The 18,033-nt window shown below is 44.7% G+C and overlaps 1 protein-coding gene across 3 annotated transcripts in view; it reads left to right on the top strand.

The window, feature by feature from the left end:
• slc28a1 (solute carrier family 28 member 1) overlaps window positions 1-18,033 on the top strand; it is a 268,104-nt gene that overhangs the window by 27,413 nt on the left and 222,658 nt on the right. For all 3 annotated transcript variants that reach the window (XM_068015396.1, XM_068015395.1, XM_068015394.1), the window contains exons 2-4: window positions 15,388-15,471; window positions 15,573-15,649; window positions 17,836-17,927. In XM_068015396.1, coding sequence (XP_067871497.1) covers window positions 15,400-15,471; window positions 15,573-15,649; window positions 17,836-17,927 — 241 coding nt within the window. In that variant the 5' untranslated portion in view covers window positions 15,388-15,399. The remainder of the gene's footprint in view (window positions 1-15,387; window positions 15,472-15,572; window positions 15,650-17,835; window positions 17,928-18,033) is intronic.

The raw sequence follows: 18,033 nt of genomic DNA, 5'->3' as shown, positions 1-18,033 counted from the left end.
GTTTGGGTTGCCTCGACGGGGTGATTGGTTGAGCCCTGGTGAGGCAAGGGTGGTCATGTGGGAGGAAGGGGGGGGGGTGCGTCTCGGGTCCTGGGGGTGGTTGGGGAAGGGGGGGATGGCCCTCAATCAGCTTTTACTGGGCGGCCTTGCACGTCCTCCAGACGCCCATTTGCCATGGGTAAAATCCCCGTGGAGGTGGGCGAAGGCCCTTAAGTGGCTATTAAGTGGCCACATAAGGGCCTTGATTGGCCTGGGACGGGCAGCACGTTTCGCCCCCCACCCTGGCCCACGTAAAGTGGGATGGAGGTGGGAGCAGGTCGGGAAGGCCTCTCGGAACCTCCTGCTCAATTTTACGCCTCCTCCCCACCATCCGGCTTGCTGGGATGGCATAAAATTCCAACCAATGCCTCTGACCTTGGGGAAAAGATCAATGTGTCAACTTCCTTGTACATATTTAAGAGAAGAGAATCTAGCTAAACTTCCGGGGACTGGAAACACAATACCTCTTATCACGGATTTGTTTAGTGACATTGTATTAAGATAAAACCTCCTTTTCTGAGACCAGTATGCTCACTCCCTGTTATAGACGAATCAATCACTGTAAATTTACACAACAATAATGACTGTTGAAAGATATAGATGATTCATTGGAATTTTTCTCCAGTGTTTATTCGAAATCTAGTTTCTGGCCCCTCACAGGACTATCACTACGAGATCCCGGAGGTAAGGTGCGAGGCCGGCTGAAACGTTAGATTGTGAGACAAGTTTTCTGAAAACATCATGTGGCTATGAAACTGGTCATGGGTGGGCCTGGTTAGGCCACAGCCATTCCAAAGAGCAGCCAGGCCGACCCAGACTTGAGCCTGGCAGTTGGACATGAGCAGAACAGTCTGGGAGGGAGATGGCCCACCAGAAGCTGTGATCTGACTAATGGTAAGGACAAGGGGAGGGGAGGTGAGGCTGTGTACTGTGCACTGCCTCCGCTATCCCAGAGGAACATTCCTGGGTAACCGTGAGGGAAATCCTTGGGGAGGGAGGAGGAAGGCCAGGGGCAGCAGAGGCTCAGGGTTTCACTGTGGGGCCCAGAGGAACACTGCTACTCTTCTTGACCCACGAGCAAACTAAACAGAAATGTGATAAAACTACCTTGCTGGTCTTCTATGGGCCCTGGCTGCTGTTCCCATCAGCCTCTGCCAGGCTGCAAGGCCACAACTGCACCCCTCCCTGCCCGGGCCTCAGATTAAAATGGCACCTCGGACCTCGAGGAGGGCATCAGAGCCTGACCAGCAAAATCTGGGAGTCGGGAATGAGTAAGTCCATCCCCCCCCCTCTATTTTGCTGTGGAAGCCGGGAGCAGTAGGGTTAAAATGGAACCCATTGTTTCAATTGTGGTGCAGGCGTGAAAATTAGCCTCCGGCAAACGCGAATAGGAAGCTGTATGTGATAAACCATTATCTTCGATTTATTAAAGGGTGCTAAGACTCTAAACATTGCACTCTACTTGATTGTTTCAAAGGAAGTGGCCTTGCATTAAACCGGTAAACGGAGGAATTGGGAAAGCACCAGTAAAAGGGAGAATTGGGGGTCACCAGTAAATGGGGAAATTGGGAAAGCACCAGCAAATGGGGAAATTGGGGTGGGAACACCAGTGAATGAGGAAATTGGGGGACAACAGTAAATTAGGAAATTGAGGAGGGCACCAGTAAATGAGGAAATTGAGAATGGCACCAGTAAAATGGGGAATTGAGGGGGTACCAGTAAATGGGGAGAGAGTGGGGCGCACCAGTTAATGGGGGAATTTGGGGCACCAGTAAATGGGGGAATTGGGAGGGCACCAGTTAATAGAGGAAATGTGGAGGCACCAGTTAATGGGGGAATTGGAGAGGGCACCAGTAAATGGGGGAATTGGGGGAACAAGTGAATGGGGGAATTGGGGGATCCGCATTAAATAATGGAATTGGGGGAGGGCACCGGTAAAAGGACGAATTGGGTTAGGCCCTAGTAAATGGGGTAATTGCAGGGGCAAACTAGGTTACTCATAGGAAAGTGTGAATTGGGCATGAAGTTGTTAATAACTCTAAAGTTTGTTCAAGAAAGGGTGCAAGGACAATCCAGCACCTACATGCCAGTCAGTTTAACCTTGGTGGTGGGAAAGCTTTTAGAAGTGATAATTTGGACAAATGTGGATTAATTAAGGAAAGCCAGCATGGATTTGTTAAGGGCAAATTGTGTTTAACTAACTTGCTGGAGTTTCTTTGAGGAGGTAACAGAGAGGGTTGATGAGGGTAATGCTGTTGATGTGGTGTACATGGACTTTCAAAAGGCATTTGATAAAGTGCCACTTGACAGGTTTGTCAGCAAAGTTAGAGCCCATGGAATAAAAGGGACAGTAGCAGCATGAATATAACATTGGCTGAGTAACAGGAAACAGAGAGTAGTGGTGAATGGTTGTTTTTTGGACTGCAGGATACTATATAGTGGGGTTCTCCAGGGGTCAGTGCCAGGACCCCTGCTTTTGATATATATTAATGGCGTAGACTTGGGTGTACAGAGCACAATTTCAAAATTTGCAGATGACACAAAACGTGGAAGTATTGTGAACTGTGAGGAGGATAGTGATAAACTTCAAGAGGACATAGACAGGCTGGTGGAATGGGTGGACAAGTGGCAGATGAAATTTAATGCAGAAAAGTATGAAGTGATTTATTTTGATAGAAAGAGCGAGGACAGGCAATATAAATTAATGGGCACAATTCTAAAGGCAGTACAGGAACAGAGGGACCTGGGAGTTTATGTGCACAAATCACTGAAGATTGCAGACCAGGTTGAGAAAATGGTTAATAAAGCATACAGCATACTGGGATTTATAAAGAGGGGCACAAGAACAGCGAAGCTATGACAAACCTATATAGAACACTGGTTCAGCCTCAACTGGTGTGTTGTGTCCAGTTCGGGGCCCCATAATTTGGGAAGGATGTTAAGGCATTAGAGAGGGTACAGAAAAGATTCACGAGAATGGTTCCAAGGATGAGAGGCTTCAGGCATGTGGATAGATTGGAGAGGCTGGGGCTGTTCTCCTTAGAGATTTGATAGAGATGTTCAAAATCATGAGAGGTCTGGCCAGTGTAGATAGGGAGAAATTGTTCCAATTGGCTGAAGGATCCAGAATCAGAGGACACTGAGTTAAGGTGATTGGCAAAAGAAGTTAGGATCTCGAATGCACTGCCTGAGAGTGTGGTGGCGGCAGGTTCAATCAAGGTATTCAAAAGAAAACTGAACAATTATCTGAACAGGAGAAATATGCAGGGTTCTGGGAAAATGCCAGGGAGTGGGACCAGTTGAGTTGTTCTTGCAGAGAGCTGGCACCGACACAATGGGCCAAATGGCCTTCTTCTGTGCTGTAAACATTCTATGATGAGCAGGGTGCCAGAACTGTAACTTCCTACCAGCACTTAAAGCTAGCCTGCGCTGCTTGATGTTAGTCTTCACCTCTTAAAGGGGAAATGCATTTGGCTGGAGAAGGTGGTGGGAAGTGATATGACCTGGGAAACAGTGCAGAATGGTACAACATGGGAGAGAGCAGACCCAAAGATTTTCACTTGCTGTGCTGGAGCTTTGATGGAGGATGTGGAAAGGAGGAGAGATATCCTGTATATGCAGGGTACCAGGAGGCCTTTCCAGACATGGTCAAAAGACAATGGGAGCAGATAGCTGTGTTGGTCAACATCAGCAGTATAACTCCGAGGACCTGGATACAGGGCCACAAGAAGTTCACTGACCTCACATGAATGGTCAAGGTCAGTGAAACCATCTTCAAATGTCTTATCCCCCTAACTGCACCAGTAGCCTCAGACACTGCTCAATGCACCACATCCCCTTCACTCACCTACCAAAGATTTCTATCAATCAGGACTCTTACCTAACATTCATAGCTTCACCTTACCCTCACACACTTTCCATTGGTCTAAACTTATCATCCATATCTCACAGCTTGCCTGCACTTCCAGCTGTTCAACCATGACAGACATATCACTAAAGCACATAACACCAACCTCACTGACACACTTTCCTCTCTTTTGCAGGACAAAGTGGTGCACAACCGGAGGCAGTTGGAGCTAGCCAGAGGGAGACAGGCACAGCTACTTGTCTTCATCCCCATGGAGGTGACGCTGGTCATCATCATTGGAGCGAACACTGCTGAGGCCATGGCCAAGAGTGGAGCTGAAACCATCAAAGATGATGGTATCCTCTTTCTCACCTCTGACGTCCCCCTCATCCCACACAATCTTCTGATTTACAAGCTGCAGATGGTGTAAGCACGCACCTCTTACTTTCCACTCATCCCACATCACAAACTTACCCTTGTGCCTTTTTCCCTTTTAGACACCCTAGACATGCAACCTGGCCAGGCACCAGAGGAAGTCCAAGAAGGCAGTGATGATGAAATCACAGTACTGACACTTGGTTTCGGACTCACAGCCACCAGCTCAGATACTGATAGTGCACATATCTTACAGGACAGTTTAGAGGCAGGATCTGCAAATGCTGAGACACTGGGCAAGAGTGGGTTGCAGTCAGGCAGGGGTTAGGACAGCATAGATGCCAGCTCACCAGAGGGCAAGGTTACACATGAGTTCTGCTGCACAGGACTCAGATGAATACTTTGATTTGGCAACCTATAGTCGAAGGCTGATGGGCATGCATAATGAATTGGGAAGTCTGTCAAAAAGCCTGCGTGTAAAGTCAAGGAGCATGGAGATGACTGGCACCAAGTTGGCACAGGGTTTGTTCAGAGCTTGGAGTCCAGTGTGGAAGCGGTGGCCAACTGCTCTCGTACACTTGTGGACCCAACCATGATGCAGTGTCTGATGGCCGATGTCTCAGCTTCCATTGCGGCTTGGCAGCTGCGACCCAATATCTGAAAGCTGCATTGGAAGCTTAGACAGAGGGCATGCAATGTCAGACTGCTGCCATCATGGCTGTGGATTACATTGTACAAAGGGCCTTGCCAGACATCACAGCAGTCCAGCAATCTGTCTTCTAACAAATTACGTGGATTACTGAGGCTCCGCCCTGAGAGAGTGGCAGTATGGCAGTAACTCCATGGAGCACAAACCTCAGGTTGATAGCATTCGTCCTCCCACCAGTGCCACTCTGCCAGTGCCCTTGCTGTTAACCTGCCGGCCAGCCCAGACTGCTGCCACCCATACTGAGATGGTACAGTCCAAAGCCAGGCCTACTAGTCCCAGAGCTGCTCGAGGTCGTCCTGCAAGGTCCCCTCCCCCTCTCCCCAATGGAAGTCAGCAGCCTTCCAGCAGCCACTGGGCTAGCATGGTGTAGAAGCACTAGGGTAGGCAAAGGTACATGGAAGACAGGCACGAAGGGAATAAACAAGGGTGATGAGTTGACTTCTATTTTTATTTTATTTATTTTTATTTAGAGATACAGCACTGAAACAGGCCCTTCAGCCCACCATCAGCCACCCATTTATACTAATCCTACACTAATCCCATATTCCTACCACATCCTCACCTGTCCCTGTCTTCCCCTACCTATACTAGGGGCAATTTATAATGGCCAATTTACCTATCAACCTGCAAGTCTTTGGTGGTGGGAAGAAACCGGAGTACGCAGCGAAAATCCACGCAGACACAGGGAGAACTTGCAAACTCCACACAGGCAGTACCCAGAATTGAACCCAGGTCGCTGGAGCTGTGAGGCTGCGGTGCTAACCACTGCGCCACCCCATATTCTGTATGCAATATGGCATGATTTCATTTATAAACTTGGTTTGGAATATTTATTTTGTGCTGCCTTTTATGTTTACATTGTGGCTAAGCAGACGCTGTGATGGTCAGTGACAGAGGGGAGGTAAGGTGTGGGACTGTTGGTGAATGGGGAATTGGAGCTGTGATTACTGGTGTCACACTTTGATACGTTCTTCACAAACAGCCAGCCAGAAAGGAGATACCTGCTTCGCCTCCTGCTCTTCAGCTGCTCTCCATATAGCTTGTGACAAGGGCTGTCCCTTCATGATGGTGAGAATGTGTGGCATGCAACAGACCACTATGAATCTTAACACCCGCTCTGCTGAGTACTGCAGGACTAGGAGCAGAAGTAGACCATACGACCCATCGAGCCTGCTCTGCCATTCAATACGATCATGGCTGATCTTGAGCTTCAATTCCACTTTCCTGCCCACTCCCCATATCCCTTGATTCCCTGTGAGACCAAAAATCTATCTATCTATCTCAGCCTTAAATGCATTCAATGATGGAGCATCCACAACCCTCTGGGGTAGAGAATTCCAAAGATTCACAACCCTTTGAGTGAAGTAATTTCTCCTCATCTCAGTCCTGAATGATTGACCCCTTATCCTGAGACTGTGTCCCCGTGTTCTAGATACCCTAACCAATGGGAACAATCTCTCAGCTTCCACCCTATCAAGCCCTTTCAGAATCTTGTATGTCTCAATGAGATCACCTCTCATTCTTCTAAACTCCAGAGACTATAGGCTCAATTTACTCAGCCTCTCATCATAGGACAATCCCCTCATCCCAAGGACCAATTTAGTAAATCTTCACTGCACTGCCTCCAGTGCAAGTTTATCCTTTCTTAAACGTGGAGTCCAAAACACACACAGTATTCCAGGTGCGGTTACAGTTTCAGTAAGACTTCTTTATTCCTGTACTGCAATCCCCTTGCAATAAAGGCCAACATGTCATTTGCATTCCTAATAGCCTGCTGCACCTGCAGGTCAATTTTGTGCGTTCCTTGTACGAGTACCCCCAAATCTCTCTGAACATCAACACTTAACAGTTTCACACCTTTTAAAAAATATTCTGCTTTTCTATTTTTATGACCAAAGTGTACAACTTCACAGTTCCCTACATTATACTCCATCTGCCATCTTCTTGCCCACTCACTTAACCTGTCTATATCTCTTTGCAGCCTCTCTACATCCTCCCTGCAGCTTACCTTTCCACCAAGATTTGTATCATCAACAAACTTAGATACATAACTCTGTCTCTTCATCCAATTCATTAATATAGAGTGTAAATAGCTGTGGCCCAAGCACTGATCCTTGCGGCACCCCACTATTCACTGCCTGCCAACTTGAAAATGCCCCATTTATGCCTACTGTCTGCTTCCTGCCTGTTAACCAATCCTCTATCCACACTAGTATATTAACCCCAACACAATGAACCCTTATCTTGCCTATTAATCTTACATGTGGCACCTTATCAAAACCCTTTTGAAAATCCAGGTATACTACATCTACTAGTTCCCCTTTATCTACTCTACTAGTTACATCCACAAAAAACTATAATAAATTTGTTAAACAGGATGTCCCTTTAATAAAACCATGCTGACTTGTTCTAATCATACTATGTTTTTCCAAGTTAAGACTTCTTTCATAATAGTTTGCAGCATCTGCCCTGATGTTAGGCGAACTGGCCTATAGTTTCCTGTTTTCTCTCTACCTCCTTTCGTGAAAAGCGGTGTAACATTTTCCAACTTCCAATCTGACAGGACCATTCCTGAATCTAAGGAAATCATAGCCAGCGCATCCACTATCTCTGCAACTATCTCTTTTAGAACCCTAGGATGTAGGCCATCTGGTTCTGGGGACTTGTCAGATTTTAGTCCCTTAAGTTTCTCCAATACTCGACTGATATCAATATCCTTAATTTCCTCACTCTTTTTAGCCCCTAGGTTACTCCCTATTTCTGGTATGGACCTTATGTCTTCTACTGAGAAGACAGACACAAAATATTTGTTCAATGCCTCTGCCATTTCCTCATTCCCCATGATGATTTCTCCTGTCTCTGCCTCTCAGGGACCAACATCTACTTTAGCTACTCTCTTCCATTTTATGTACTTATAAAAGCTCTTAAAATATGTTTATAAATTGCTGGCTAGTTTACTCTCATTCTATTTCTTCCCTTTTTATCAACTTTTTGGTGACCCTTTGCTGGTTTGAAAACTCTCCCACTCGTCAGACTTGCTACTATTTTTGCAACATTGTAAACTCTTCTTTCAGTCTAATACTCTCCTTAACTTCCTGAGTGAGCCACAGATGGGTCTTTCTTGATGAATTTCTGTTTTTGTACAGAATGTATTTTTGTTGAACTCTTTGAATTGTTTCTTTAAATGTTTCCCACTGTTCTTTACCACCATACTTTCCAGTCTGCTTACCCAATTAACCTTAGCCAGTTCTCTCCTCACACCTTCATAATTGGCTTTGTTAAAGTTTAAGATTCTTGTTTGTTATTGAAATGTGTCACTTTCAAGCTTAACATGAAATTGAATGGTATTATGATCACTATTTCCCAGTAGATCTTTTATGATTACATTGCTTATTAACCCTGCTTCATTACACAGTAGGAGATCTAAGATAGCTTTATCCCTAGTCTGTATTGCTACAATGTATTGCTCAAAGAAACTGTCACAAAAGTATTCTACAAACTCATCTTCTAGACCACTGTTGCCAATTTGATTGTCCCAGTCTATATGCAGATTAATGTCCCCCACTATTAATACATTACCTTTTTTACTTGCTCCAATAATTTCCCATTTAATGTTCTGTCCAATAATATAACTACTGTTAGGGAGCCTACTCCCACCAGTGTTTTCTGACTCCTGCTATTCCTAATTTCCACCCAAACTGATTCTACTTCATGATCTTCTGAGGCCTGATCCCTTCCTATTAATGTCCTTCTGTCATCCTTTACTATCAGGGCTACCCCTCCTCTTTTTCCATTCTGTCTGTATCTCCAAAATATTGTGTACCTTGGAATATTCATTTCCCAACCTTGATCTCCTTGTGATCACGTCTCGGTAATGGCAATTAGATCTAGATCATTTATCTCTACTCGTGCCACTAGTTCGTCTATCTTATTGCAGATGCTTCGTGCATTCATATAAAGGAACTTTAAATTCTTTTTTTAAACCTCTATTCCCTGCAATGACCTTATTTGCCAATGTAGAATTTTTTGTTAATTTTTCTCTGTCGTTCTAAATTTCCCTTTTCCCAAACCTTACCCCACCCCCACCCCCCTTGTTAGTTTAAAGCCCTGTCCACAGCCCTAGTTATGTGATTGGCCATTCCTCCAGTGTGGTCCAGGCAGTGGAAGTGTTTCATTACACAAATGATCTGTTCTAACACGTTTTGTGTGGCAGCATGGTTTTCATTGTATAACTGCTACACGTGTGAATGGGTTCTACACCAAAGTCATCAGATGTAGTCAGTAGACAGCCCTTGCCACCCAGTAACCACCCTTTCCTTTGGCATAGTGGCTCAAATGCAGTTGGCACAGTGGACCGCCGCAGAATGAAGACATCATGATTGCTGCCAGGATAAAAGGAATTGACCTACATGATTCACTGCCTATGGTCACACACCAGCTGGGCCATGAGAGAGTGGAATCCCTTTCGGTTCCTGTATGGGGGAAATTGACATCTGGCACCCACCTCCCATATGCAACAGTGAATGGCAAACTACAAGATGTTTCACATATCACCAGTTCAATAAATGTTCATCACTGCAGTCACCTTCACAGTCACTGACAATCCAATCCTTGCCCTGCTCTGAGGTTACAGGTGTGATTGCAGCAGGTAGCAGATTTCAGTGAGGACATCCACACATTGGGCTGAATTTTCACGTCGGGGGCAGGAAACAGGTGTCAGGGTGGTTTCTGGGTCCTGACCCCACATCCGGGGGAAACAATCACTCTTTGTGATTTTGACCGGGGCATCCCATTAATTGAGATAAGGACAGATTCCATATATATGAACAGATGAATTAGGAGCAGGAGGAGGCCACTCGGCCCCTTGAGCCTGCTCCACCATTCAATAAGATCATGGCTGATCTGATTATAACCTCGATTCCACATTCCCTCCTACCCTCGATAACCTTTCACCCCCTTGCTTATCAAGAAACTATCTACCTCTGCCTTAAAAATATTTAAAGACTCTGCTCCCACCGTCTTTTGAGGAAGAGAGTTCCAAAGACTCACGACCCTTGAAGAGAAAAAATTTCTTCTCATCTCTGTCTTAAATGGGTGACCCTTTATTTTTAAAGAATGAACCCCTACTTCTAGATTCTCCCACAAGGGGAAACATCCTTTCCACATCCACCCTGTCAAGACCCCTCAGGATCTTCTAAACTCCAGCAGATACAAGCCTGGCCTGTCCAACCTTTCCTCATAAGACAACCCACCCATTTTAGGTATTAGTCTAGTAAACCTTCTCTGAACTGCTTCCAACGAATTTACATCCTTCCTTAAATAAGGATATCAATACTGTACACAGTACTCCAGATGTGGTCTCACCAATGCCCTGCATAACTGAAGCATAACCTCCCTACTTTTGTATACAATTCCCCTCGCAATAAACGATAATATTCTATTATCTTTCCTAATTACTTGCTGAACCTGCATACTAACCTTTTGCGATTCATACACTAGGACACCCAGATCCCTCTGCATCTCAGAGCTCTGCAAACTCTCACCATTTAGATAATATGCTTCTCTTTTTATTCTTCCTGCCAAAATGGACAATTTCACATTTTCCTCCATTATATTCCATTTGCCAGGTCTTTGCTCACTCACTTAACCTATCTATATCCCTCTGTAGCCTCCTTATGTCCGCTTTACAATCTACTTTCCGACCTATCTTTGTGTCTTCAGCAAATTTAGCAACCATACCTTCGGTCCCTTCATCCAAGTCATTTATATAAATTGTAAACAGTTGAGGCCCCAGCACTGATCCCTGTGGCATACTGCATGTTACATCTTGCCAACCAGAAAATGATCCATTTATGCCTACTCTCTGTTTCCTGTTAGCTAGCCAATCTTCTAACCATGCCAATATGTTACCCCCTACACCATGAGCTTTTATTTTCTGCAACTCCAGATAGCACAAACACTTGTTCAATCTTGTAACAGCCAGAATAAATGAACCAGGAACTAACCTATAAGCGGTTGATGATCCCTTTCAAATATCGCTGGTGGGAGTTCCTTCCTGCTGCTGAACGTGTGTTCAGCTGTGCAAGGTTCAGAGACAGTATTAGCTTGAACGTAGAGCTCCAAAATGGTGTCAGATCAACATGCAACGCAATATCTGTCTGCTCTGAATAATTCCGGTGGATGCTCACTGCAGATGTGCTAATGGCCTCACCAACAGGTCATTCCGCATAGTTAGGTCCCCAGATGTGCACTCACACTGCTGACACCATTTTGGACGCTCACACACCCCAACAAAAGGTGCTAATGGGCCAAATGTCCAGCCTGTAAACCCTTACCCCTTGACCCCGGGGAAAGTCCAGTTCCCTGGATGTGATGGTCAGCCTCAGATCTCTGCTGCTTTAAACATTGCTGTGGAACTTCCAGGGGCATTTCTGCAGCAGCTCAAGCAAAGTCTCTGTGCTGGACAGGCCCAATGGAACCAGTCAAATGAGAAGAGATAGAAGGAAAGCTTTGCATTTATATAGCGCCTGTCATGACGTCAAGATGTCCCAAAGCACTTTACAGCCAATGAGGTACTTTTGGAGTATTTTCACTGTTGTAATGCAAGAAAGCCAGGAGCCAATTTTCACACAGCAAGATCCCACAAATGACCAGATAATAAGCTTTTAGGGATGCTGGTTAAGGGACAAGTATTTTTTTTAAATTCTTTCATGGGATGTAAACATTTATTGGTGGGAGCATTTACGGGCAGCATTTATTGCCCATCCCTAATTGCCCCTGAGAAGGTGGTGGTGAGCCTGGTGGCCTGGATACCAAGGAGAACTCTCTGCCCTTCTTTGAAATGGTTCCACAATATCTTTTATATCCACCTGAAGGAGCTTCACTTTAACTTTTCATCTGAGCAACAGCATCTTCAACGGTGCAGCAGATGATTTTGTGCTTAGCTGTCTGGAGTGGGATTTGAACCCACAAACTTCTGATTTAAAGATGAGAGACTTACACACTGAGCCATGTCCAAAACCTCCATGAAGCCATTCCTGGAACTCCCTCTTCATTTCTGGGATGTTATACAGGACAGGGAGCTCATGTCAGTCAGCAAACACAGGTGTGATAGGTGTGATGGGTGAATGGGACTTGGTGTGAGTTACAATACAGGCAGCAGAGTTTTAGTGAACTCAGGTTAACAGAGGGTGCAAGGTGGGAGAGCAGATATGTGCAGTGAAGAACTGGAATGCAGCGGGGAGGGGGAAGGGCAGGGGAAATGTGTCCTTAGATAACCTACAGTAGGGTAATCAATTGTCGATTGGTTAATTGTTAAGTCAGGGCTATGTTCACCCAACCAGGCCAGAAGGGCTTGTTTCTGTGCTGTATGACTCTCTGACTCTCTCCCTCTATGAGAAAATGTAGGCAGTGATTTTGAGACATCTCTCTGTGCTGCTTTGAACATTTTTTCATAAACTAGTTGACCAGACTTTTGTAGATCAAATCACCTTGCACCACCATTTCCCCACCCACAACTCCAATATTTATCTGGGCAATTTCTGTTGTAGTAACTTGGAACTTAACTGGCATGGCTTTGTCACATTATGTATCCTGTATTTCTGCAAAGTATGTACACAAGGTACTCATTATCGCAATGTAACCTGAGTGGTTGCTGATCTAGTTCAGTGAAATTCCTTTGAAGTTTATATTTGCATACTGATGAGATCTATTTTGCAGGACATTATGGGAAGAAGGTCCCTCTGCTGTTTCCGTAGGGCTGTGTGCTAACAGGCTCAGGATGTGCTCTCACTTTGCAGGAAATATTGCGAAACACTATTAGCTCACACAGCACCAGCCTAAACACACCGCGATAGTGGACCGAAGCAAGGGGGGCAGTTAACGATTGGTGACTGCCCTTTTACTGCCTGAAAGAAAAGGCTGTTAAAAAGTGTGGAAGGAGAGTGGCACCACGGCTGCCCCTTGAAGCCAAAGTCCTCCCACCCACTCACGTAATTTTCAGTGGGGTCCTTAAATGGGCAAGCAGCACGTCCACTTGTTTCAGGACGAAGGCACTTTAAATATGCAAATCAGAGCCCTACGCCAGTGTCAGGACGTGCTTTGAAATTTTTAGGCACAAGTGGGTGTGCCAGGTGTCGAGTTGCCTAATCAGTAGTTCTTAAAGGGACCACACTGGTGCACACACAAGAAAAGGCCGCTCTTATTTTTATCTTTCATTTTTGTAAAAGTTTGCCTCCCCCCTCCACTTCCACAAAAATACTTCTGGCCTGTGTTCATATCTTTCCGGGGTCAACTCACTTACCCGACAACCGCCCCCCTCCCCCCCCCCCCCCCCCCCCCATTCTCAGGCCCAACCTGTCGGCTGGCACGACCACTCACGAAATTTTTGATCTTTGTGCCCCTCTCGCAACCAGCAAGTTACACTGAGTGGCTGATAAATGAGGTCCAGGACCACAACGGGCAACATGAGTTTACTATCACTCCCAAGGAAACACTTATTTTGTGTATATAAAATATTGCAAGCAGATGAAGTAATGTAACATTAAATGCAAGACATCTTTGTTGCTGCTTGGACTTTGGAAGAAATATGAAGAAACTGCATGTGAAAGATTTCCCTCAGGGCTGTTAAGTGATTTCATACAACTGAATAGCTTGTTAGGCCACTTCAGAGGGAAGTTATGAATCAACCATGTTGGTTTGGGACTGGAGTCACGATCAATTGGGTTTTTACTACAAACTGATGGCTACATGGTCATATTTACTTTTTAACTGAATCCAAATTCTCAAACTCCTATGGTAGGCTATGAGCTCATGTTTGCTGCATTACTAATCTAGTAATATAACCACTACACTACTATACTGGTCTGTAGAAGAGAACTGGATCTACTGTTCAACTTGAACATTAGAAACACCAACAATGATGTATTTAGCCATGTTGAAGGTAGGTTTCCCAGCTTGAATTTATCTATTAGAAGGCTGAATGCTCTAGACAGGTTAGGAGAGCTATAATGGCAGCAGATGAAGTTAGTTAAGTCAAGGATAGATATTTTTAGCTTCAAGAGATCAAGGTTGCTGAACTCAAGGGAGATAGGGTGAACAGCAGCGACATCATGGTAGAATGAATTAGGAAAAGCTTGTGGTATCAGAGTCAACATGATGGAAACTCAGGTTTCAGGAAGGAGCTGAGATGAGGCTAGGAGCTGGAGATGGATAGGTTCATTGTTACAGGAGCGGCTTCACATGGGAAACTGTTGTATCATCATACACAAATGTATTGATCCCGTTTTTGTAAAATTCATTTATGGGATGTGGGCGTCGCTGGCCAGGCCAGCATTTATTGCCCATCCCTAATCGCCCTTGAGAAGGTGATGGTGAGCTGCCTTCTTGAACCGCTGCAGTCCATGTGGGGTAGGTACTCCCACAGTGCTGTTAGGGAGGGAGTTCCAGGATTTTGACCCAGCGACACTGAAGGAACAGTGATATAGTTCCAAGTCAGGATGGTGTGTGACTTGGAGGGAAACTTACAGGTGGTCGTGTTCCCATGCATTTGCTGCCCTTGTCCTTCTAGTTGGTAGAGGTCGCGGGTTTGGAAGGTGCTGTCGAAGGAGCCTTGGTGCGGTATAACCCAGTGTTGGGTGCAATTGAGTGCAAGGTCCTTGTACTCCAGTTTGGGACATCTCGGAAGCTGAATTGGTTGACAACTTTTTTTTTTAGGCTGTACCTACTGTCAATAAAAAGAAGCAGATGCAGGTACCTACTGACCTCCTATCTGCTCCCAAGTAACTGCCCGGTAAATACCTACATGTAGCCATAAACAGGCAGTGCAGTTATACCAGAACCTTTACCAGTAACGGAACCTTGCTAATGGATTCAGGCTCTGACCTTATCCACAACTACGGTCCACAGCCACATTTAACTATGGAACTAGTCCGATAGAGCAGTGCCCTGAATACCTTGAGCAGTGATGGAATCCCAGAAAGCTCTGGGGAACTAAAAGCAGAGTAAGGGCATTGGGCGGGAAAGTTGGGAAAAGTGTCGAGGAACCGTAAGGGAGGCTGAGTGGGAAAGACAAGATAAAGCTCATGAGAGTAATCACGCATGTGTGACAGAGGGAATATGCAAAAAGTGCTGAAGATACCATGACCATCCTTTGTTGGATTTATCGATGATTGTTGGTGCTGGGCTAACAGCTACAACCTGTTCAACTGTAAAATAGAAACAAGATCACTGTGGGTTACAATGTTATACAGGGATGTCCAAATATGGGCTGGAAATAGGCAAAATATTCAGCAACAATTGGCTGATTCAGAGGTATCAGTTGAATGACCTTTCTTCATTCTTAACCGCTTCTGTTTGTTAGTTCTGATAAGCGACTATTTTTCTTTAATTATTAAACTCTTTTTTATGTACGCTCAAGTGAAACTTGGAAATGGACGACAGAAAGACTTCATCTGAAATAAAACATGATTATTGTATGGACAATCCAGGATTTGAAATGGAGGTAAGTGTTCTGCACACCCTTTATATATACTTGATCCACTTCCATCAAAGTGAGATTGTTAATCCTGTTGGATTCCTTTTATTTGTCTCTTATCTATGCAGGAAGGTGCATTTTCCAAACCCCCAGGTGATCCTCAGCAAAAATCATCTGGAAGGAAAAGGACCCCAAAATTTCTGAGGTACGTATCAAAAGGAATTATGAGTTATTTTCTTCACATATCAGTGCTGTTTTGTTTCTGAAGGGATCATCGGAACACTAAGAACAGGAGGAGGCCATTCTGCCCCTTGAGCCTGCTCGAGCATTCAATTGGATCATCCATTTTCCCACCTTTGTTCCTTGACACCCTTACTTAACAAAACTCTATCCATTTCACTCGTGAAAACTCCAATTGTCCCAGCATTTGCAGACTTTTGAGGAAGAGAGTTCCAGATTTCCGCTAACCTTTGTGTGAAAAAGTGCCCCCTTATTTCATCCCTGAATGACCCAGATCAAACTTTTAAGCTTGTGCTGCCTCGTTCTAGATTTCCCAGAGGAAACAGATTCCCCATATCTCATCCTTTAATTATTTAAAGCTACTTGATCAGATCACCCCTTCAACTTTCTGAACTCAAGAGAATACAAGTCTACATTATGCAACAGTTCCAAAACTGTATGCAGTACTCAGAATGGGGTCTGGCCAAAGCAATGTCAGATGATAACACCATCAAATTCGGGACCTTACCAGCCACGCCTGATAGACTGTGCACCTCTTTAAACCAGCTGCTGGCTGGAATAGATGGCCCTTCAGTAAGGTCCTTGACCAGAATGGAACATTGCTGTTAAAGCTGGATATCTCTGAGCAAGTCTGCTTCTGCAGAACATCAATTGATACCTTGAACATTCAAACAGCATTCCTAAGCACTTCAATAGGGATAAAACAGAAGCTCTTGATGTTAATTGGAGGGTTCCTAACAACTATAAGAAGCCTTTTTGGCATTAACTGTTCTTTATATGTTCATGGGATGTGGACAGCATTGGCTCGGCCTGCATTTATTGCTCATCCCTAATTGCCCTTGAATTGAGTGGCTTGTTAGGCCATTTCAGAGATCTACCACATTGCTGTGGGTCTGCAGTCACATGTAGGCCAGACCAGGTAAGGACATGAATAAACCAGATGGGTTTTTAATAACAATTGACAAGGGTTTCATGGTCACCATTAGACTAGCTTCTAATTCCAGATTTTTATTGATTGAATTCAAACTTCATCACCTGATGTAGTGGGATTTGAACCCATGCCCCCAGAGCATTAGCTGGAGGCTGTACATTGCTAGGCCACCACCTACCCACTCACTATTGCCCCCGACAATCCCCAGCCATTCTGAAATGTGCTGTTACTGTAAGTCCGATGGGATCACACCAGAATGGGTCACTAAGTCTGGACCTAGTGAGGCCATGAAGCATATGCTGTGCCGCCAAAGAATATTTGTAGTTATCAAAAGAGCCTCCAGTGCCCGATTACTCCATCTTAACTCGTTCAGCTAATTTGATTTTGGAATGAAATTGGCAGACTTATGGAGAAGATAGTTGATGTGGGAAGTGAAAGATTTCACACCTGTACAGTAGGATGCATTCTTGAGAACCTGAGCACTAAGGCACTGTGATTGAACAGAATAGGTAGAACTTTACTCCACAACTGGCTGTGTTGGACCTGGTCTAGGACTAACTGAAAGGGGTAGAAATTTATAGGGTGGTATTTCTAAATGGGCAATATTATACTGCCCACCTGTTACATGCCCTGCTTAATATTCCCTTCTACAGAAGTGAATATCAGATGGGAAATATAACAGGCAGCCAATTTGAAACTGCCCATTTTGCACTACTGCCCACGACAAATTCTACCACATTATTTGCATACTCTGAGACTGTCTCTCACGTCAATGAATGCAGTGGCACCAATGTAGTTTTTCATTCACCAATCATTCTCAACCAATTCTTTCCCTTCCTCTCATTCTCCCGAAGGTGATAAACCACCCCCCCCCCCCCCCCCCACCACCAATGAAAAAAATCAGAGAGGAAGAATGTTTCTGCTGGTTGGATAGAGAATTACGTCATTTTTACAATATGAAGCAGAAGTTGTAATGAAGGAAGCTGAGCCCAAGATTATTTTCTGGAACAAATGGGGTGATAACCAGATGACCTATCAACTTGGCTAAATTGATGATTTGCCTACTGAGTGGCTTGGATACATTGACTTGATTCCAAGGCACACAACACTAATTCACTGGAGTATGTCAAATGTTAGACTCAAATGTTCAGCTCTTGGAATAATCTGGAAACCTTTTCTCTGAGCAATGGGTTGACAGATTTATCTCTCTTTTTTTTCAGTAAAATATCTCAGTCTGTCTCAGGAGTGAAGTTTGCATACAAAGCTCACGCTACTGTCATCAAATATGTCATCATTGTGCTCCTCCTCGGAGGTAAAAGTTATTCATTGAGGATGTTGGCTGGCACCGTGGGGTTATCTTTCCTTCTGGGTTTAAATTCTGCCCCCACAGATAAGGTTAACGTTTACTTTCTTTATGA

This window comes from Heterodontus francisci, chromosome 35 (genome assembly GCF_036365525.1).
Source record: "Heterodontus francisci isolate sHetFra1 chromosome 35, sHetFra1.hap1, whole genome shotgun sequence".
Taxonomy (NCBI): Eukaryota; Metazoa; Chordata; class Chondrichthyes; order Heterodontiformes; family Heterodontidae; genus Heterodontus; species Heterodontus francisci.
Note: the sequence above shows the minus strand (reverse complement) of the source record. Positions and strands in the feature narration are given on the sequence as shown.